The sequence below is a fragment of the Chiroxiphia lanceolata genome, chromosome 28 (genome assembly GCF_009829145.1).
Source record: "Chiroxiphia lanceolata isolate bChiLan1 chromosome 28, bChiLan1.pri, whole genome shotgun sequence".
In the NCBI taxonomy this organism is placed as follows: Eukaryota; Metazoa; Chordata; class Aves; order Passeriformes; family Pipridae; genus Chiroxiphia; species Chiroxiphia lanceolata.
This window is the reverse complement of record NC_045664.1, coordinates 2,851,295-2,873,542: the sequence shown is the minus strand read 5'-3', so window position 1 is coordinate 2,873,542 and position 22,248 is coordinate 2,851,295. Positions and strand designations below refer to the sequence as shown.

Sequence of the window (22,248 nt, the reverse complement as noted above, 5' to 3'; positions counted from 1 at the left end):
GGCGCGGGGAGCGCCCGGTGCCGCAGAGCCGCCGCCTCCTCCCTGCCCCCCGCGACCTTCACACGGCAGACCCCGCCTGGGGAAGGGGGGACAGGGGGGGCTGGACCCTCCCCACACATCTGAGGGTCCCTCTGAGTGATGGAACCCCTTAACCCCCCCCGGTAAGGGCGGTCCCCCCGCCCTCCCTCCGCGCTCCCGGCGGGAGCTGTCCGTGGTGATGCAGCCGCCGGTCCCCGGTCCCCAATCCCGGATCCCGGCCCCCAATCCCAAAATCCCGGCCCCCCGACCCCCGGCCCTACCCTGCTGTGCGACCCCCGAGCTCCGCTCCGCCACGGCCGCTGCGGGAAGGGGGGGGGCTGGGGGGCGGAAAAGAGAGAGAAAAGAGGGGGGAAAGAGGGAAAAGAAATGAAAGGAAGGCGGAAAATAAGGAACAGAAGGGAAAGCAAGGAAAGCAAGAATAAATAATAGAAAGGCGAGGGAGAAAAGAAAGGGAAGAATGGAAGGAAAGGGAAGAAGAAAGAAAGGAGGGAGGGAAGGAAAGAAGAGGAGGAGGGAAAGGAAGGAAGGAAGGAAGGAAGGAAAGAAAGGAAGGAAGGAAAAAAAGAGGGTGATGGCCTAGGGAAGGGGGGGGAAAGGGAGCAGGGCAAGAAGGGAGGAACAGGGGAAGGGGAAAGGGGGGAGCAGGAGGGAGAAAGGAGGGAGTGGGGGGAGCGCGGCCAAGGGAGAACGGGAAGGGGAATAGGGAGGGAGGAGCCGTGGGAAAAGAGAAAGGGGAAGGGGGAGAAGGGAGCGGGGGCAGCGAGGGAAGGGGCAGTGGGGAAGGGGCATCGGGGGGCGTCCGGGGCCGGGCAGGGGGAGCCGGGCCGAGCGCTGGGAAGGGCCGGGGGAGCCGGGGCGGGGCGGGGGGCGGGCGCGGGGCCGGGCCGGGGGGAGCCGCCCCCCGCACACGTGTGCGGGGCCGCCCCGCAGCCGCCCGGCCGGGCTTTATAAGGGGCGGCGGCGGCCGGAGCAGCCCCGCACCGCCGCCCCCAGCGCCCCCACCATGAGCTACACCATGGAGCCCCTGGGCAACCCCTCGTACCGCCGGGTCACCGAGACCCGGGCCACCTACAGCCGCGCCAGCGCGTCCCCGTCCAGCGGCTTCCGCTCGCAGTCGTGGTCGCGGGGCTCGGGCAGCACCGTGTCCTCCTCCTACAAGCGCCCCAACCTCGGGGGCCCGCGGGCCGCCTACGGCTCCACCGTGCTGAGCTCCGCCGACAGCCTGGACGTGAGCCAGTCCTCGCTGCTCAACGGCGCGGCCGAGCTCAAGCTGAGCCGCTCCAACGAGAAGGAGCAGCTGCAGGGGCTCAACGACCGCTTCGCCGGCTACATCGAGAAGGTGCACTACCTGGAGCAGCAGAACAAGGAGATCGAGGCGGAGCTGGCGGCGCTGCGGCAGAAACACGCCGGGCGGGCTCAGCTGAGCGACGCCTACGAGCAGGAGCTGCGGGAGCTGCGCGGGGCCCTGGAGCAGGTGAGCCACGAGAAGGCGCAGATCCAGCTGGACTCGGAGCACATCGAGGAGGACATCCAGCGCCTGCGGGAGCGCTTCGAGGATGAGGCGCGGCTGCGCGACGAGACGGAGGCGACGATCCGCGCCCTGCGCAAGGAGATGGAGGAGGCCTCGCTGATGCGGGCGGAGCTGGACAAGAAGGTGCAGTCGCTGCAGGACGAGGTGGCCTTCCTGCGGGGCAACCACGAGGAGGAGGTGGCCGAGCTGCTGGCGCAGCTCCAGGCGTCCCACGCCACCGTGGAGAGGAAGGACTACCTGAAGACCGACCTGACGACGGCGCTGAAGGAGATCCGCGCCCAGCTGGAGTGCCAGTCCGACCACAACATGCACCAGGCCGAGGAGTGGTTCAAGTGCCGCTACGCCAAGCTCACGGAGGCGGCCGAGCAGAACAAGGAGGCGATCCGCTCCGCCAAGGAGGAGATCGCCGAGTACCGCCGCCAGCTGCAGTCCAAGAGCATCGAGCTGGAGTCGGTGCGCGGCACCAAGGAGTCGCTGGAGCGGCAGCTCAGCGACATCGAGGAGCGCCACAACAACGACCTCACCACCTACCAGGTACCGGGGAGGCGGCCCCGGGCTGCCCCCAGCCCGCCGGGGGGGATGCGGGAGGTGCGCGGCGCCGGCTCCGCGGCGAGGGATGCGGGAGCGGGGATGGAGGATGCCGGGGAGGGCGGCGGGAGCGGGTGGGTCCGGCTCCGATCCCGGCCCTGCCTCCCGGAGCGGCGGGGAGAGTTTCGAAAAGTCCCTTTCGACAACTTTGCCCCGCTCGGTCCCCGCGGGAAGGCGAACGCCTGTGTCACCGAGGTTTTCTGCGTCTCCCTTGCAGGACACGATTCACCAGCTGGAAAACGAGCTCAGAGGAACGAAGTGGGAAATGGCGCGTCACTTGAGGGAATACCAGGACCTCCTCAATGTCAAGATGGCCCTGGACATTGAAATTGCTGCATACAGGTACAGTAGGACCGTTGCAGACACGTCTGGAATATTAATAGCACTGCAGATGCTGCTGGCCGGGGGAAGCTTTGCCACAGATAGGAAATATCTGCTTGCAGTGAACACGAGTGAAATTAGAGCTTGACTAAATTATTGCAGCAGTGAGAACCCAGAAGGTCATTAGGGACCAGCTAATCAGTGGCAAAGCTCCCAGCAAGCCCCGTGGGCACAGGACGGCAGTGACTCAGTGCAGTGGCACCCCTGTGCCGCATTCTGTCCTTGGCTGCAAAAACAGAAGATGCAGCAAAAGACGGGTTTATTTTTAATTCCTGTTTGCTTTGCATATGCCAAGCGAGCCGTGCTTGTCACTTGAATTCCCTTTTATCGCCTGGGAGAGACAGGGCACTTGCTTGATCATGGTTTCAGGCGGGGAGTGCTAATCTGCCTGTCACAAACACTTTTGCTTTTCTTGCTCAACTTTCCTTCAGAGGCACCGGCTCTAATCTGCAGCCGAGCGTTGCTTGCTGTTGCCATCACCTGGCAGGTTTTTTTAGTCTCCTTTGTGTCTCTTCAGAGCTCTCATCGGAGAGCTGCTGATCTTTCTGGGTCACGGGCTTAGATGACAAACGTGCATTCGAACAGAAGAAAAGTAAAAACAAACAAAAACCCCCCATCTCCAGTTCTGTTTAAATTCCCGAGGTTGTTCAGACAGACACACAGACACCAGGGTCTACAGCTGGCTGCTGCCAAAGTTAGCTGAACCAAAGTCTCCAGCCCTCATATTCACCCAAATTACTGAAGCAGGATGTGTGCTCTAATCAGCTCTGAGGGGCTCAGCCACGATATTTGCTTTGGGTCTGTTGGCTGGGTCTAATCCTGTTTGCCAAAGTCATGATGCATCCCATGAAGTTGGTTATCTTGCCCTGCTCTCTGCTGATTTGTGCCATCATTAATTTTTTTTGACCTTTAAGGCTGAATTCCAGCTGATCCCTGAAGGTGTTACCCCTGCACTGAGCAAACCAGCCTAAAGGAGCTTTTTGCCAGGCTCCAGGAAAGCTGGGCTGGGGCTGTGAGCCAGTTCCAGCATGTTCCACGTGCAGACTGGCTCCATCCTGCTGGCAGGGAGACGTTAGAGAGTCATGAAAGGGTTTTGGCTGGAAGGGATCTCAAAGACCATCTTATTCCATCCCCCTGCCGGGGCAGGGACACCTTCCATTAGCCCAGGTTGTTCCAAGCCCCATCCAACTTGTCCTTAAACACTTCCAGGGGTGGGGCAGCCACAGTTATTCCGACAGCTGCCCCCTTATGTTGGGTTTTTATGCTCATTTTCCTGTTTTTTTTCTCCTCCTGATCCCCTTAGGAAGCTACTGGAGGGTGAAGAGACAAGATTCAGTGCCTTCTCTGGAAGCATTACCGGTCCCATATTCACACACAGACAACCATCTGTCACAATAGCATCCACCAAAATCCAGAAAACAAAAATTGAACCGCCAAAGCTGAAGGTCCAGCACAAGTTTGTAGAAGAAATCATCGAAGAGACGAAGGTGGAGGACGAAAAGTCCGAAATGGAAGATGCCCTGGCAGCCATGGCAGAAGAAATGGCAGCCAAGGCACAGCAGGAAGAGCAGGAGGAAGAAAAGGCAGAAGAAGCAGCTGCAGAGGAAGAGGCTGTCTCTGAGAAAGCAGCTGAGGAAGAAGAGAAGGAGGAAGAGGAAGCAGAGGAGGAAGAAGAAGCTGCAAAATCTGACGCAGCGGAAGAAGGTGGTTCCGAAAAAGAGGAAATCGAGGAAAAGGAAGAAGGGGAGGAGGCCGAGGAAGAGGAGGAAGAAGCTGAGGCCAAGGGCAAGGCCGAAGAGGTGGCAGCAAAGGCAGAGAAGGGCAAAACACCTCCCTCAAAGTCTCCCCCTAAATCCCCCCCTAAATCCCCCGTAACAGAGCTGGCCAAGGCCGCCCCGAAGGAAAAACCCGCGGAAGCGGCCAAAGAAGCGAAGGTGGAGAAAGCCGAGAAGGCAGCCAAGGAGGAGGAGAAAGCAGCGTCCCCAGAGAAACCTGCCACCCCAAAGGTGACCTCCCCGGAGAAAGCTGCCACCCCAGAGAAAGCTGCCACCCCGGAGAAGGCGGAGAAGGCGGTGGCCCTGGAGAAGCTGACGCCGGAGAAGTCGCGCTCCCCCGAGAAGGCGGCGAGCCCGGAGAAGCCCCGCACGCCCGAAAAGCCTGCGAGCCCAGAGAAGCCCCGCTCCCCAGAGAAGCCCCACACCCCAGAGAAAGCCCCTTCCCCGGAGAAAGCCCCCTCCCCGGTCAAGGATGCCAAGGCTGTGGTGGAGGAGACCATCACCATCACAAAGGTAACGAAAGTCAGCGCCGAGGCCGAGAAGGAGTCCAGGAAAGAGGACATCGCGGTGAACGGGGAGGTGGAGGACAAGAAGGAAGAGGAGTCCAAGGAGAAGGAGGAGGAGGACAAGGGAGTCGTCACCAACGGCCTGGACGTGAGTCCCGTCGAGGACAAGGGGGAGAAAGTCGTGGTGACCAAGAAGGTTGAGAAAATCACAGGGGAAGGAGGGGAGGGCGGGCCCACCTTCGTCACCAAGTCGGTGACCGTCACCCAGAAGGTGGAGGAGCACGAGGAGAGCTTCGAGGAGAAACTGGTGTCCACCAAGAAGGTGGAGAAAGTCACCTCACATGCCGTGGTAAAAGAGATCAAAGAGACCGAATAAGGGAAAAAAACCAACCAAAAAGAGCCCAACCATAGCTAAAATCTCAACCAAATCCAAGAGCTTGGGTCGGTGCAAGAGGTTAAGCCATAGACAGCTGCCAAATGCATGTGAGTGACGGCTTCAAAGCAGAACAAGCAGAACGGGTTCTCTCATGGAGGCTCCAGACACACAGTATTTTACTTTTTTCGTGCAATATAGGGGGGAAAAAAAAAAAAAAGGGAGGGGGGGAATGCATGCAGGCAGGCTCAGGATGTTACTCCCTCCACGGAGCTTGGGGGATGGCAAAAAAAGAAAAGAAAAAGGAAAAAAAAGAAAAAATAAATATAATGCTAATAATAGTGCATGAGATGAAATGTGCAAAGGAAGCTTTTTCTTTTTTTTTTTTTTTTTTTTTTTTTGGAATCTCCTGAGCTGTTTGCTGGAGGGGTGTTATCCGAGGGACGACTTCTTTTAAGAGGTGTTATGCAAAGAACCAACTGAGCCAAAAAAAAAAGAGAAAACTGAACAGAAAACAGTCGTAGAATATTCATGAGAACCAGAAAAAAAAAACTCTCCTAGCCTTAAAAAAAAAATTCATAATAATAATAATAATAATAAAAAAAAAAGCTACTTATAAATAATTATGTTTACCTCACTGGTGCAATTAGGGTGGACTTTTGCTCGTGGGAGAACCTTGTTGACATGCACAGTCCGCAACCTTTTGTTGTTTGATGTAAAACAGTCACAGCAGTTCTTGCTCAATAAAGGTCAATACTGAGAACACGACTTGTCTGGTGGCTCTTTTTTCCAAAATTCCAATCCTTCCCGAATCTGGGGGCTCTGTCCTGACTGGGAATGCAGTTGGATGGGTTGAAAAGCTGCTTAGTTTCTTTTTTTTTTTAATTTTCCTTAGTGTTCTCTTTTCTTTTTTTAATTTTCCTTAGTGTTCTCTTTTTTTTTTATTATTTTCCTTAGTGTTCTCTTTTTTTTATTATTATTTTCCTTAGCGTTCTCTTTTTTTTTATTATTATTTTCCTTAGTGTTCTCCTTTTTTTTTTCTTCCAGGAGTTGGGCTTTGATGATCTCAGGAAGGTTTAGAACTTGGATATGATGAGGAAGAAATTTCCTGTAACATAACACAAATACTGGTTTAAAGACTTAAAAGCCATAATCTGTGTTTTTTGGAGTAGAGAGGAATCCACTGAACTCTTCTGCCTGGCCTGGAGGTGCTTGGGGGGGTTGCAACTCCTTTTCCTTGGCAGGGGAAGGTCTCTAAGCCATCAATCCTGCTTGGGCTGAGTCTAAAACTCTTATAATCTGCTGTAAATATAATTTTCCTCCTTGAACACCAACCTCCAGGTGTAAGAGGAGCCTTAAAGATGGGGCAATTTCCAAATAATTCCTTGATATTTTTTTTCCCCTGTGTGAACCACAGCTGGGTGTGGCACCAGTTTGTCACTTAAGTGTGCAGAGACCCATTAAAGAAACTCAACCAAGACACTCTGAGGTCATCAAAAAGAGGTTATTTCTGATTATTTTGCCCCCTCTTGCATTTATTATGTGGGAACATCCATCTTAATTCTCCCAAAGGAGATCAATCGGCTGCTGAACACGAAATTCTAAAATCAAATCTCAAAGCAAAGCATTTTTTAATTTCTAATAGAAAGGCCTGTTAAGTATTGGCCTGTTTCTCCTGCCACTTCCAGGTTGGCTTTATTAAGAACAAAGCCAATCAAAGGGGCCTCTAAGTAGAAAATAAATGGAGACAAATGAAACAAAGGGAAGAAGAGGAAGGCCCTGACTCCAATTTGGGAACCAATAAGTTGTTATGGGATTCATGTTGTGCTTATTTTACATTTCCAAAGGGAAAATGAAGACCATGGATGATGCTCCCATCTCCCATAGCAAACAAAGAAATGCAAATAATTCTTAATCCTGGGTTCAGGACAAGGACTGCCCTCAATTTTTTAACTAATTGAGGGTCTGATAGAAATCTATGATTTTGATGCCTTCCAATTCTTTATCAATAATTGAAGATCAAGTAGTTTTTAATTGCATGTTCTTCACTGGAGAAGTGATAAAAACTCTACAGCAGATCAGGCCTTTAAATAAATCTGAGTGTCTTTGTGTAGCAAAACACTGAATGTTTCTCCTGCTGGTATCAAGGGTGGAAATCTGGGCTCCCCAGCTTGGGGGCTGAGTGAGGATTAATTAAAGCAGAGTCAGCAAATTAAATGGCAGCTTCTCTGTCCTGAGCTCATTTGTGAAAGTCCTGTGTGTGTAGGACACAAAAATACCTTTATTTAGGAATAAGAAGCCAAGCAGCCCAGTCACACTCCCCTGTTTTCAGAGCTAAAATACAGAAATTCCCGAAGGTTTGGGAGCATTCAAGTTATTTTCCTCTCGGATCTGACCAAGGGAACACCACCACAAAACTCCAAAAGCTAAAGCAGAGACCAATATTTACACTAAAATTACGTTTATGTGCTTCCAAATGAGTTCTAGAATCTGCTACAACCTCCCAAAGTTCAGCATGGAAAGTTGGGAATCTTCAGCCTGGAGATGGAGAAGGGTCACCTTGCACAGGGAATTAAATGCTGGTGGCAGCTCAGCCACACTGTTAACGTGGGTTACCCGGGGCAGGGGGGATCCCAACCTGGCTGAGTTTCATTTTTAGGCTTCCTTTTCCCTTTTTTCTCCTCAGTTCTGGTAGGACACAACTCCAGGGATCCCGGAGTTGGGATCTGTGTTGGTTTGCTCCCCTTTGCACCTTGGAACCCCCCTGGGTGGGAGGCAAACTGAGGTACCCATTGAAATCTATCCCAATATCCTCATTTCTCCCCCTTTTCCCACCCAGAATATATCCCAGTCACACCCACAACTGCGTTTTTTTCCCCCCTCTGCTCTAACACACAAAATTTGTGAATTTAATCCATTTCCCGCTGCAAATGTTTCCACCAAATCCTGAGAGAAATAAGCAAGCAGTTAACACACTTCTAAATGTTTAGAAAACTCCAAGAACTGATTAATATTTCATGGTGCCAAGAGGTTTTTGTCTACTGACATCTGCAATCAAACAGTTTCAAAAGAGAGCAGAATTCCCGGGCAGAGATGCATAAATAGGATGGCATTTGCCTGTTCTGCACCAATTACTCCTTCAGACTGCACATAACCAGTGAAGGGAATAATTATTTTCAGGCAGGGAAGTTCGTTAAATAATACAAAAGTCCGTGAAAGGAAAAAAAAAACCCCAATAATTAAAGGAATTTGGAGTGAAGATTTACGAGTCTTGTTTAAGGTGGGATATCAAGTCCCCTGTGACTTCAGGAGCTGGGGGGGGCTCCAAACCAGGATCTTTGGACTGTGCTGTGTTGTGGAGATGCTGCAAGGAAGAGATTTTCGGCATCCCAGAACTAAGTTCCAGGTGGAAACAAGCTGGGCAGTGTTACAAAACACAGCCAGGGTGCATTTGCCAGGGAGCTGCTGAGTCAGGCACTGGAATGTTCTCCAGGCAGCGGGGTCTGTGCTCTCCTCATTCCCAAGTGGGCTTTGCTCCTTCTCTGCTCAGGGTTAAACCACCTTCACCTGACCCAGCAAGGCAGCAAATGATGGATTGTCCATTGTTTAGTCCCCAGAAGGTCCAGAATCTGGATGTTCTCCCCATCCAGGTGTTCCCCTGGCTGAGTTTAGGGTTGGGGGGGTGTTTGTTCATCTCCAGGGGAGCATCCAGGACCTCCCTGCATTTGTGGGATGGGATCTCAGCCTGAGCCAGCCCCTGCCTGCCCCCAGAATTCCAGGACACTCCCGGCTTTGCTTGCAGCTGCAAGTGGGGTTAAAGTTTCTCCCCAGCCTCCCTCTGCCAGCTTTTACTGCATTGCGTCAAAGCAGGCTCCTGGTTTTCCAAGGTAAAGCAAGGATTGGCAGCAGGATCCATCCCAGAGCCCCTGGGAGCACCTGGACACACAAAGCCACTCGTGCAGCCTCCCTGCCAGCCCTGCCCCCGGGCACAGGGGGTGCCAGCCTGGCTGGGCACTGCTGCCCGTCCCTGCCTGCAGCTCCTGCCTGCGGCTGACTCACGGCTCCTGCAGAGCTGGGAAACCTCTCCCCGAGCTGCAGAGCATCCAAAGGAGCATAAGGAGCAGGGATCAGGCTGGGGGAGGCTGGAAGGAGGGGTGTGTTTGCTGCTGGAGCTCCAAACGAGGCGGTTTGAGCGTCCCTGGGGACACCTGGGAGGGGCTTTGCTTCCCAAAAGTGAAGGGGATGAGAAGGGCTGAGTGAAGGGGGAGTTTATCTGCAAAACAACATGTGAGAGAGGAGGGAAAAATCAAGTGTTGGAAAGTTAAAAAGCTAAGAGTGCTTGGAGAAAGGCAGGATGGAGGAGTGGGTTGGATATGTCGTGGAATGGGGTTGGGAGTGACCTTAAAGCCCATCCAGTCCCATCCCTGCCATGGGCAAGGACAACTTCCACCAGCCCAGGGTGCTCCAAGCCCCGGCCAACCCGGCCTTGGGCACTCCAGGGATCCAGGAGCAGCCAAAATTTCTTCAAATATCCAATCTAAACCAGCACATGGAATGGTTTGGGTTGGAAGGGACCTTAAAGATTATTTAATTCCACCCCCTGCCATGGGCAGGGACACCTTCCACTATTCCAGGTTGCTCCAACCTGGCCTTGGACACTCCCAGGGATCCAGGGGCAGCCACAGCTTCTCTGGGCAACCTGTGGCAGGGCCTCCCCACCCTCACAGCCAGGAATTCCTTCCCAACATCCCACCTACCCCTGCCCTCTGGCCTTGGGAAGCCATTCCCTGTGCCCTGCCACTCCAGGCCCTTGGGAAGAGTCTCTCCAAGCTGCTCAGCAGAGCTCTGCTCAGGATTGTTTTGCTCCTCAGGAGCTCAACCTTCTCCCTTCATCCATCCTTCTCCCTGCCATCCATCCCTTCCTGCTGGAACACTGCATGGAATTCCCAAGAACCAGCTCCAAAATTCAATATTCTGCTGTTTGAGCTGAGGGAATCCCAACCCAAGGGGAGCAGGGCCCCTCAATCCCACCCCAGCAGCTTTTAAAAGCACTGAGAAAAAACATCACAAAAAGGCTCTGGCTCTTGGTCCTGTAAATTCCCCCAAAAACTCAGCCCTGCTCTCCTGGAGATGGAAAATAAAATCTGCTTGGCAGGGATAAATCTGCACAAAGACAGGTGGAAAAAACCTCCATTAGAAGCAGAAAGGAAAGGCAGAAAAACCTCCATTAGAAGGTAAAGGCAAAAAAAAGGAAGATTTAAATGAGATTCAGTTGAAGAAATTGAAAATTATTTTACTTCTGGTTCTCAAAAGCATAAAAAAAAAAAAAAAAAAACCAGGAAAGAAGAGGAAATATTAGGAAATGACACTGGAATTCCCTGAACAGGAGTTACTGGAATTTCTGCATTTCTGAATGGTTTGACCAAGCTCCTTTTTCTTTCTCCTGCTGTTTTGCTTGGGGATGTGGAAGAAAATACTAATTTGTGCTTCTTTCATCATTATCTTCTTCATAGCTCTTTCAATACTGAAAAGGGAGATGCCTTTAGAACACCATAAAAATTTGTATATAAAAAAAAATAGATTTCCTTTCTCTCTGGACAAAGCCATCGAGGGGAGCCAATGAAAATAAAAAGACACCACAAAAATCAGTGTAGACATTTAAAAAGCACCCCCTTATCCTGTCCTACAGACTTCAAATAAATGTTTTCCACCCCTTTATCAACCTTTGAAGAGCATCAGTGACACAAGACACACACACAGGCACTCCATGTAAGCATCTCTTTATTGACTTAGCTTTATTGCACTTATTGAAGCCTCCATTATTTCACCCACAAAAGGTTTCCACAATTGTTTTTAAATGCAAGTTAAAGGTAACTTTCATTCCCAGGACTTTTTTTTTTTTTCTTCTTTTTTTTTTTTTTTACTTCCCTCCTCCCCCCCTCATATTTTGAAATGTTAAAGTTCTGGATCACCCCAGGAAAAGACAGAACCCGTGGAGACCATGCAGCACTCGGGGAACAAGCCAGTGGGGGCTCTGCAAGCAAAAAAACTCAGACTCTGCACAGAGAGAGAAACACCAGAATCAGGAACTTTAAACCCCAGTGGTCACTGAAATAAATATGTGGGACTGCAATTTTAGCTCAGTCAATCGTTTATTCTCTTGGCCTGATGGAAAGCAAAGCTGCCTTTAAAAAATAAAAAAACATCAAGCCTTCTTCTTCACCTCACTCTCCTCCTTTCCTGCTGCTTCTTTCTCTTCTTTCTCTTCCTTCTCCTCCTCAGCAGTTTCCTGAGACTCCTCCCCTTCTTCAGCTGCTGTTTCTTCCCCTTCTCCTTCCTCCTCCTCACCCTCTTTGGCTTCTTCAGATTCTTCCTTTGCACCTTTAAAAGACAAAAAAAATAAATAATCAATATTTCACCTGAATGTACCAATCCCAATTTAATGGGAGCCAGGGGACCCTCTTCTAACCCCCCACATTTTGGCAGCCAGCTGCAACAAAACTGCACAACCAGCTCACCCTGCCTTTCAGAAGGAGTGCAACACTTCATAAAACATCATGGCCTCAAAAAAACATCGATTCTGGACTCACTGCTTAAAGCTTTATTCAAAAACTTGGGTTTGAGGAGCAATCTTGTTGCTCTTTAGTTGTAATTAATCATTAGAATTCATCTTTATCCTAATAAATGCCTCAAATAGCTCAGTGGCAACCAGTGCACTTCAGATATGAAATATTTGCCACCCCCTGACCCCACTAATTCCATCCACAGACACCAGCTGACGTTCCCATTATCCCAGGCAGCTCTCTGGGAATTCATATTTAGCTCAGGATGTCCTTGTTCCTCCTTTTTGAGGGTGTCTGATGGCTGAGAGCTGCTTTGCTGCCCCCTGAACATTATAATTCTGCTTTTTGGGAACCTATCACCTGCCTGACACTGGACATTTAACCTTATCTTGCACTCAGCGTTCAGACTTGGCTGCTTAAATGTTTAATCCTGCCACGAGTGGGAAGAGGTTTAATCATTAATAATTGGGATTTCTGAGCTTTATCCCACACAAGCAGGGTGAGGCATGAAGGAAAGGGTTTGAGGGACGAAGGAAAGGGTTTGAGGGACGAAGGAAAGGGTTTGAGGGACGAAGGAAAGGGTTTGAGGGACGAAGGAAAGGGTTTGAGGGACGAAGGAAAGGGTTTGAGGGACGAAGGAAAGGGTTTGAGGGACGAAGGAAAGGGTTTGAGGGACGAAAGAAAGGCTTTGAGGGACGAAGGAAAGGCTTTGAGGGACGAAGGAAAGGCTTTGAGGGACGAAGGAAAGGCTTTGAGGGACGAAGGAAAGGCTTTGAGGGACGAAGGAAAGGCTTTGAGGGACGAAGGAAAGGCTTTGAGGGACGAAGGAAAGGCTTTGAGGGACGAAGGAAAGGCTTTGAGGGACGAAGGAAAGGCTTTGAGGGACGAAGGAAAGGCTTTGAGGGACGAAGGAAAGGCTTTGAGGGACGAAGGAAAGGCTTTGAGGGACGAAGGAAAGGCTTTGAGGGACGAAGGAAAGGCTTTGAGGGACGAAGGAAAGGCTTTGAGGGACGAAGGAAAGGCTTTGAGGGACGAAGGAAAGGCTTTGAGGGACGAAGGAAAGGCTTTGAGGGACGAAGGAAAGGCTTTGAGGGACGAAGGAAAGGGACTTGAAAGGAGCTGGAAGTACCTTCCTCCTCTTCTTCGGCCTCTTCTCCTGCTTCTTCCTCACCTTCCTCCTTCTCTTCCTCCTCCCCCTCTTCTGCAGGAGCTGCCTTGGCCTCTCCTGCCTTGGCAGCCTCGATGGTCTCCTCGATCTCGATCTGCTCCTCCTGCACGTGGCTGGAGTAGTAGGTGGGGAAGGAGCGGGTTGTCATCAGGTAGGAGCTGGACTGGAGCCCCGTGTAGGCAGATCTGCCAAAGCTGGGGGCACTCTGGGTGTAGCCACTGGTGATGCTGCCCACGCTGGTGAAGCTGAGCCTGGTCTCTTCCCCTTCCAGAAGTTTCCTTGGAGAAAAAAAAAAAAAGAAAAAATAAAGGGTTCGGTTATTCTGCAGCAGAGAAAGAAACTGGGATGCTCTGAGGGCAAAATTAGCTCCTAATTAATAATGTGTGGCAATGCTACGCTGCCTTCTTGGAATGATTTGTTTCAGAGACGCCCATCTTGGGTGAATTTAAACTTTTCCTTGCTGGAAGAGACAGGAAAAACCCTCTGGAATCAGGTTGCTGTGGCAGGGGAAGTCAGAGGAGTATTTTGGCAGCCTGCAGGGTTTCACAGAGCGAGGCAGACCCGACCATTTGAGGTTTAGCAGCTCTAACCCTCGTCTGTCAGCTTTCTCAGTATTCCCCCTTGTGGCATTCCCAGAAAATCTGCTTCGGCATTCGAGCTGCCTCCCAGCATCGGGGACAAAAACACCTCCCAGCCACTTAGCAGCACTTCTGCTGCCAGATATTTGACTTTGCAGATTCGCAGGCTGGAAAGAAAGCCTGTTCTTCGAGAGCATTGGAGGGATCTCCTGTTCTAAAAACCAGAAATCTGCACTGAGAAGTTGCACTGACACCAAAATCTCTTCTCTAAGCCCAGAGTAGGTATTTTTATGTATAAAAACGGAGAAGTGAGATCATGTATTGCCAAGGTAAAAATTACACTCCCTAAAAATTTTGCTTTAAAGAAGTATTTTACCTCAAAAAACCCAAAATAAATCACACTTTCTCCCAATGACACGACACCAGAGAGGACCTGATTAAACTCTGACACCCATCTATGGAAATTTCTGCTGGAGGAATGAAAAGTAACACGAATTGCCTGGAAGAGAAGGGGAACCTGATCCGAGTTCTGGCTTCCACATACCTGTAAGCTGCAATTTCGATGTCCAGGGCCATTTTCACGTTGAGCAGATCCTGATACTCCTTCAGGTACCGAGCCATTTCACTCTTCGTGGTTCTCAGCTCGTTCTCTAATTTGTTGATCGTGTCCTGTTGGATGTGACAGCATAAAAATTCTCAATTCTTCCGAGCCTACCAATAATTACCATGGATTTCTCCAATCTTATTAATTTAATCTTGCTCTAGCAGATAGAAAAATAAAAAAAAAGGACAGCTCCCACTCCACCCTCAGCCAAAAAGGCAACATTTAATGCCTTCCCTGGCAGGGTTTTCCCATCCCTGTATCTACACCTTATTATTCCACTGCTATTTACCATAAAGAGTCCAATTTTCTGGTATCCAAGTGCTAAAGCACACAGGAAATTGGTGTATAATTTCATTTGGGCTTTAGCCTCTCTGTGCTTCCTCTAGTTTTAGCTTAACATTTTTATTTTTTTTTTTAAGGATATCCACCGAGTTGGACTCAATGATCCTCATGTGTCCCTTCCAACTCAGGATATTCTATAGTTCCACGGGGTTTTTCATAAGAATATAGTTAAAGCTGTGGTGGTATACAGATCAATTCTTTATAGCTCTGGGGCATTTTGCACCATGATTTCCTGACACCTCACAGTTTAGATCCACAACACAGCTCTGGCACGAGCTGGAAGCATCTCTAGGATCATATGGATCTATGGATCCCTGATACATTATATTTTTAGCTCTGGGGCATTTTGCATTACAATTTGGGGATAATTTGTGTGCAAACCAGGTACAGCAGGAGCATCTCCAGGATCTGACAACTTCCCCCTGCAAACCTCGACCCCCCTTCACCTGCAGACCCCTGAGAGCTCCAACCCCTCTCACCTGTGGGACCCCCCAAACCCTGACCCCTTTGACCTGCAGGACCCTGCAAAACCCCTCATCCCTTCCCTGCAGAGCCCCATAACCCCCAACCCTCCTTGGCTACAGAACCCTTCAAACCCTGACAGCCTCAGCTGCAGAACTGTGTAAACCCCGAGCCCCCTTTATCTGCAGAACCCCACAAACCCCCTCCACCTGCAGGGACCCTTCAGTCCTGACACTCTCACCTGCAGAACCCCATCACCCCCAACCTTCCTCACCTGCAGAACCCTTCAAACCCTGACACCTCTCACCTGCACAACCCCATCATCCCCAACCCTCCTCACCTGCAAACCCCATCATCCCCAACCCTCCTCACCTGCAAACCCCATCATCCCCAACCCTCCTCACCTGCAAACCCCATCATCCCCAACCCTCCTCACCTGCAAACCCCATCATCCCCAACCCTCCTCACCTGCAAACCCCATCATCCCCAACCCTCCTCACCTGCAAACCCCATCATCCCCAACCCTCCTCACCTGCAAACCCCATCATCCCCAATCTCCCTCACCTGCAAACCCATCAACCCCAACCTCCCTCACCTGAAAACCCCATCATCCCCAACCTCCCTCACCTGCAAACCCCATCATCCCCAACCCTCCTCACCTGCAAACCCCATCATCCCCAACCCTCCTCACCTGCAAACCCCATCATCCCCAACCCTCCTCACCTGCAAACCCCATCATCCCCAACCCTCCTCACCTGCAAACCCCATCATCCCCAACCCTCCTCACCTGCAAACCCCATCATCCCCAACCCTCCTCACCTGCAAACCCCATCATCCCCAACCCTCCTCACCTGCAAACCCCATCATCCTCAACCCTCCTCACCTGCAGAACCCCATCATCCCCAACCCTCCTCACCTGCAAACCCCATCATCCCCAACCTCCCTCACCTGAAACCCCCATCATCCCCAACCCTCCTCACCTGAAAACCCCATCATCCCCAACCTCCCTCACCTGCAAACTCCCATCATCCCCAACCTTCCTCACCTGCAAAACCCTTCAAACCCTGACACCCTCACCTGCAGGACCTCCAATCCCCCTCACCCGCAGAGACCCCCGACCCTCCAGCTCAGCATCTCCTCCCGCCCCCGCGGAGCCCCCGACAGCCCCCAAACCCCCCCCCCCCCGACCTGCAGGGCGGAGATATCCGCGCTCTGCTTCTCCTCCAGCTCCTGCAGCTGCTTCTCCAGCGCCTCGTTCATGCCGCGGGTGGCCTCGATCTCCAGCGTCTTGGCTTTGAGGAGGCGGCGGCTCTCGGACACCTCGTCCTTGGCGGCCCGGACGGCGTCGGTGTTTTTGGCGGCGCTCTCGCTGAGCACGGTGAAGCGGCTGCGGAACCACTCCTCGGCGTTCTGCATGTTGCGCGCCGCCAGCTTCTCGTACTGCGCCCTGATGTCGCGCAGGGCCGCGGACAGGTCGGGCTTGGCCGACACGTCCATCTCCACGGAGAGATGCGCGTACTGGATCTGCGCCTGCAGCTCCGCCAGCTCCTCCTCGTGCACCTTCTTGAGGAAGGCCAGCTCGTCCAGCAGGCTGTCCACCCGCTTCTCCAGCTCCGCCCGCGCCAGCGCCGCCTCGTCCGCGCCCTTGCGCACCTCGAGCAGCCGCGCCTCGGCGTCCTCCCTGCTCAGCACCTCCTCCTCGTAGCGCGCCTGCAGCCCCCGCAGCGTCTCCTCCAGGCTCTCCCGCTCGCCCTGCAGCGCCTGCTTCTCGCTCGTCGCCTCCTCGGCGGCCAAGCGCAGCTCGCGGATCTCCTGCTCGTAGAGGGCGCGGAAGCGGGAGGGCTCGGCGTGCTTCTGCCGCAGCACCAGCAGCTCGGCCTCCAGCACCTTGTTCTGCTGCTCCAGCTCGTGGACGCGCTCGATGAAGCAGGCGAAGCGGTCGTTGAGGTCCTGCAGCTGCGCCCGCTCCTGGCTGCGGATGGACTTGAGGTCGTTGCTGATGGCGGCCACCTGGCTCAGGTCCAGGCTGTCCACCGAGTGCAGGAGGGAGCCCGAGGCGCTGGAGGTCGCGTAGCTGCGCCGCACGGACACGGAGGACACGGGCGCGGACAGGCTGGAGTACGCGGAGCGCGCCGAGCCGAAGCCGCCGCCGCCGCTGCTGCGCACCGACACATGGATGCGCGGGCTCTCCGCGTACCGCCGCTTGTAGGACGGGAAGAACGGGTCGTAGCCGTACGAGCTCATGGCTGCCGAGGGGGAGAGACGCTGCTCTGCGGAGGGGCGATGCCCCGGCGCCGCTATTTATGGGCGGGGAGGGCGGGCGGGCGCGGCCCCCGGGCGGGGACGGGGAGGAGCGCGGCGGCGGCGCGGGGAGGGGATGCCTGGACCGCTCCGGGCATCGTCACGCCGAGGTGATGCCCGGACCGCTCCGGGCATCGTCACGCCGAGGTGATGCCCGGACCGCTCCCGGCATCGTCTCGCCGAGGTGATGCCCGGACCGCTCCCGGCATCGTCACGCCGAGGTGATGCTCGGACCGCTCCGGGCATCGTCACGCCGAGGTGATGCCCGGGCAGCTCCGGGTTGCTCCGAGCATCGTCTCGTCGCGGCGTCACCGCGGGCACGGGGGGCTGCGGTCGGGCTGCGCTGGAACGGCCCCTGCTCGGACCTGCCTCTGCCCTCCTTGGCGGCAGCCTCGGACCCACCTTTCAGCCCTCCTGGGACCCACCACCCCTCAGCTCTATCTGCAGACCCTCCCCAAGCCGCCCGGGTTGTGTCCAACGCCCCCCTGTGTCCTCATCCCCCCCTTTGCCCAGCAGCCGCCCTGGCAGAAGCCTCGGGGAGGTCCCAGGTCTCCCCCCAGGTGAGGCTGGGGGGGACACGCAGCCCTCTCTGCACCTCAGAACCCCCAGACACGTGTAAACAGCGTTTTTTTCCCCCTTCATTTTGCAGTTCCCACAAGGCACGAGAGCCCTTGGAGCCCCTGCATCCTCACCATGCCCTTTGTTACAAGTGGTTCCTAATAACCAGGTAATTACAGAATCCCTGAATGGTTTGGGTTGGAAAGGACCTTAAAGCCCATCAAGTCCCACCCCCTGCCATGGGCAGGGACACCTTCCATGAGACCAGGTTGCTCCAAGCCCCGTCCAACCTGGCCTTGGACACTTCCAGGGGAAGCCTGGCTCTGTTCTTTGTTCTTTCATTACAAGAAAGAAGCAGCAAGCACAAGGTGGTTCTCAGTCCTGGTAGGAGACTGGTAGGTAACCAGTACCTGGTTACCTGGCTTGGCTTCCTCTGTTCCTGGAGATTCCCTGGAGCCAAGTCTGGCTGAGACAGGGATCATAGGGACTGAACATTTCTCCTTCCCTAATCTGGCTCCTACAGATTAAAGCTGGACAGCTGCATTGCAGCTACCTCAGAGGCAGGTTAGGAGCCACTGGTGGATTTAAACAAGGATTAAAACAAGGCAGTATTTTTGCAGTGGAGCTTTCTCAGAAGGCAGGCAGGGATGTGCTGAGCACAGACTGCATGGGATGCTCAAAAAGGCAGAGATAATTCATCTCCCTGAGTCAGGAGGGCAAACATTTTACAAAGCAAACTCTTCAAAGTTTCCCCCAGCGAGGAATAAATGTAGGAGTGGACTGGGGGACATTTGTTGAGAGAGACACCTCAGAAATGCTTAGTGGCCTCCTGCAGAAAGAGGGAGGACTCATTAATGTGCATAAATTAATCTGCCTGTCACTAATTGCAATGGATTTGGGTATTTCTGGCACAAAGAAGTGTTTGCTTAATACCAATCACTTCCTAAAGGTAGAGCAGGGTTGATTTATTATGTCCCCTACTATTTTCTAGTGACCCCAAACAGAACATTTACCTGTTGTGTGGCATCTTCCTGAAGTTTCAGGGTGTTTAAAAATGAGGGTTATTAAGCTGGGAAGGGCAGTGGCCTCTCAGAGGTACAGAGCTGAAATCTCCTCTTCATCTGAGCTCTGCCAGATGGAATGAACTGCACCAAGAGCTCGTCGAGGCTTCAGTGTCACCAGATCCCAGCAGAGCTGCTGAGAGATTTTATTCTGTGCATCCACAGAGTCCTCCTGAAGAGCAGTGGAGCTGCTCTCCCTTTCCAAGCACTGCCAGCCAGGCTCCTGCTCAGCATTGCATCCACAGTGTGTTTGTTATCTGAATTCCAGCTGCATCCATGGATGTCACAACAGCTCCTCATTAGTCAGACATGGAATATGCAAAGCAGAGCAGCACAGGCAGAGTTTTATGTGCTAATACATAAATAATAATAATAATACAGCAGAAGTGGGTTTGAAAGGGGAAGAAAGGAGCAACACAGACATTGTAGAGGGGAAGGTTCACAGCAGGCTTGGTCAGGGATGCAGGGAGCTGCTGTTTTTTTCTGGGATGCTCAACTCCTGCAAACTGAAACACCTTGTTTCGTGCCAATGGATTTCTGCTAATCACCCCTACCTCAACTTGAGCGTGAGATTTAATTATTAATGCTATCATTTATTAATAAATAATACACCCCAGCTTGTAAAAACACTTCGGGTCGCAGGAAAACGAGCTTTGTAATTGCAGGCTGCTAATATCCTTCCTCACGTTGCTTCAGGGAGGGCAAAGGAGTGGAAAAGCCTTTCCTCTGTGCCAGCAGCATGTGCCAGGAGGATGGCAGAGTGTGCCTGCAGACAGCCCTGCAGTGTAGAGTTTCCCTGTGACTCAGAGCTTTGTTACTACAAAGAAAAGAGAGCTACTACTGGAGGCATCCTGCTCCCAACCCCTTCCAGGGCCAGGGCAGTGCTGGCTGAATTCTGAATTCCCTTTGTCTCCATTGTGGTGCTTTTTGCCATAATGCAGAGGATAATGAAGCCCCTTGATATATTATTGTTAGAAAAATCAATGTATTAGTAGAGAGCAGAGGAATGGGATAAGGGCAGGGCTGGTTCCAAGTGGAATGAAGTGTTCTGTGCCCTTTGTGTCACCTGCAGCAGCCCCTGGAGCTGAGCTGAGTCTCCCATTTTGCCCCTTTCCATCTGCTGGAGCTAAAGCTGCTCTTTGGCTGGTTCAGGGAGGTCTGAGTGTCACCCTTTCATCTTCAGGTCCATGTTCACCCCTTGGAAACCTCCCCTGGCCTGGCTGACCCAAATAATGCAAATTATTCTGATGAATAAGACAGGAATAAAATGGCAGCTGGGGCTGCCCCTGGATCCCTGGAAGTGTCCCAGGCCAGGCTGGAGCAACCTGGGCTAGTGGAAGGTGTCCCTGCCACTGGAATTAAATAATCTTTGAGGTGCCTTCCAACCCAAACCATTCCATGAGTGTAAATTCTCCTGCTGCTTAAGCAAAAGCAACAACTCCAGGACAAACCATCCCTGTCCACACCTCTTCCTCTGCTACATTGCATTGAAATCTACTGGGATTTGCCTTTTTTTTTTAACCAAAAAATTTCCCCAGCACAAAGTGTGAGAGGTGGAGGTGGGTGGCAGGGTGGAGCCTGCTCTTATTTCAGAAGCTGTGCCTGCACAGAAATCGAGCAGTTCTAAGCAAAAGAAAAGCAAAAGCACTGGTTTTCCTTTATTTTTTAGATTGTTACTACTCCATAAATCTCTGAGGGAGCGGGGAATCAGGCAGTGCCTGCTTTAATTAATTGATATTTATTTATGTAATGATATAATTTAGATTTGATCTATTTGGATGTTGAAAACGTTCATTCAGTAGCTCTGATGCGTTGTACAACACAATATATAAAATGGGATATATAAAAAGAGATCAGTGCATGGTACCTACACCCACAAAGAGTAGCCACACAGTATAATCCTACTTTACACAGAGCAAAGGAGGATTAAACAATTTCCTTTGCCAGTGCTCTGGAATTGTGAATAAATTAGAGACAAAAATCAACCTCCAGTGGCACTGTGTTATGGATTGATGGATTTTTCTGGATCAGAGGAGTTCTGGAGGAGAAAGGGGGGAACTGGGACTGGTCCAACAGAGCAGTCACTGCTCTGTGCCACCTTTAGTGCCATGGGAATGCTGCAGCTTTAGGACCTGCAGGTCCTTGACCCCGTGCTGAACACACCTGGAAATTGGTGTTGTATTTTCCTAACACTTCACCACACCAGGGAACCACCTTCTTCCCCTTGCCCTGAAGTCAGGAACGTGGATTTGTCTCAGATTATCCCCAAATCTCTGCAGGAGCTGAACTGAAACGGGCCAATCAAAATGCTCTGCTGGGCTTTGATGGATTGGAACAAATCTTACATTTTAGGAATTCTTCTTCCTGGATTCCAAACAGGAATTCTCCTTTTTAACAGGAGACAACACCACAAAGAACTTTTGGTGTTTCAAAGATTTCAAAGCCCACACAGAACTTTGTCTGCAAGGACTGAAATCCAATATCTGGAAGACTCAGAAGGAATGCAAAAAAGTATTTAATTTCTTTCTTTTGAACCCCTCTCTGCTTTGTTTGTGCCACATACAGCAGGTGCCTGAGCAGCTTTCATTCTTTTATTATCACTTGCACCCATTTCTGAGCACAGTAACAGCAATTTGCTCACTTTGAGTTTGTTCTGTCTCTTGATTACAGGAGCTGGAGGAAACAGGCAGCCAATTCTTTCGTCTGAGCCCTCTCAGGGAATGTTTAATTAGAAGATTCATTAGCTTTGTTTACTCCTTGGATCAGGACTCCAAGCTGAGGCACAGAATCCGGTGGCAGATTCCTCTTTAGTTCTTAACTCCCAGAATCAATTCAATGCTGTTCTGCTTTTGGTTCCAGGAATTAAATGTAAACTGAAAGGGTTTGGGGCGAATCCCAGAATGGTTTGGGTTGGGAGGGACCTTAAAGATCATTTAATTCCACCCCTGCCATGGGCAGGGACACCTTCCACCAGCCCAGGTTGCTCCAAGCCCCATCCAACCTGGCCTTGGACACTTCCAGGGATCCAGGGGCAGCCACAGCTTCTCTGGGCAAATAAAACTCCCCCATTTTACCAGCTCAGAGCACTGAAAAAAAAAAAAAAAAAAAACAACTACAAAACTCTCAGCCCATTTTGAAGGAGATCATTTCCTAATTTGCAAAGTCTCACCCCTTCGATTTGGCCTCCTGCCAACGTGAGGAGAAAGGGGTTGGGCTCCAGACACCCCGGGCCACATCACCAGCTTGTTTTAAGCTGCCACTGGCTTTAGGCTTTGCTAAAGTCCTGCCACTTAAAGCTGAGCTTAGTTAAGCCCCCCTGTGTCCCTGCAGCAAAGCCTGAGGTGCTCCCTGACAGCAGCTCTGGGTCTGTGCTGCTGCTGGAGGGGGGTTGTGCTGGAGGAACCTGGGCTGGGGCAGC

General features: G+C 51.9%; 2 protein-coding genes across 3 annotated transcripts; one reads left to right on the top strand and one right to left on the bottom strand.

The window, feature by feature from the left end:
* The first annotated feature begins 1,019 nt into the window (after window positions 1-1,019).
* NEFM (neurofilament medium) lies at window positions 1,020-5,958 on the top strand. The gene is made up of 3 exons (XM_032712552.1): window positions 1,020-2,104; window positions 2,376-2,500; window positions 3,843-5,958. The coding sequence occupies exons 1-3, from the start codon at window positions 1,043-1,045 to the stop codon at window positions 5,194-5,196; spliced, it is 2,541 nt and encodes an 846-aa protein (XP_032568443.1). The 5' UTR covers window positions 1,020-1,042; the 3' UTR covers window positions 5,197-5,958.
* Window positions 5,959-10,957: 4,999 nt separating this feature from the next.
* NEFL (neurofilament light) lies at window positions 10,958-17,191 on the bottom strand. 2 transcript variants are annotated; one of them, XM_032712561.1, is made up of 4 exons: window positions 16,099-17,191; window positions 14,047-14,171; window positions 12,886-13,202; window positions 10,958-11,574 (listed from the first exon to the last, which is right to left on the bottom strand). In XM_032712561.1, the coding sequence occupies exons 1-4, from the start codon at window positions 17,152-17,154 to the stop codon at window positions 11,399-11,401; spliced, it is 1,674 nt and encodes a 557-aa protein (XP_032568452.1). In that variant the 5' UTR covers window positions 17,155-17,191; the 3' UTR covers window positions 10,958-11,398. The 2 variants fall into 2 exon arrangements, with proteins under 2 accessions (XP_032568452.1, XP_032568451.1); XM_032712560.1 differs by having other exon boundaries at window positions 12,866-13,202; window positions 16,099-17,182.
* Between the last annotated feature and the right edge of the window lie 5,057 nt (window positions 17,192-22,248).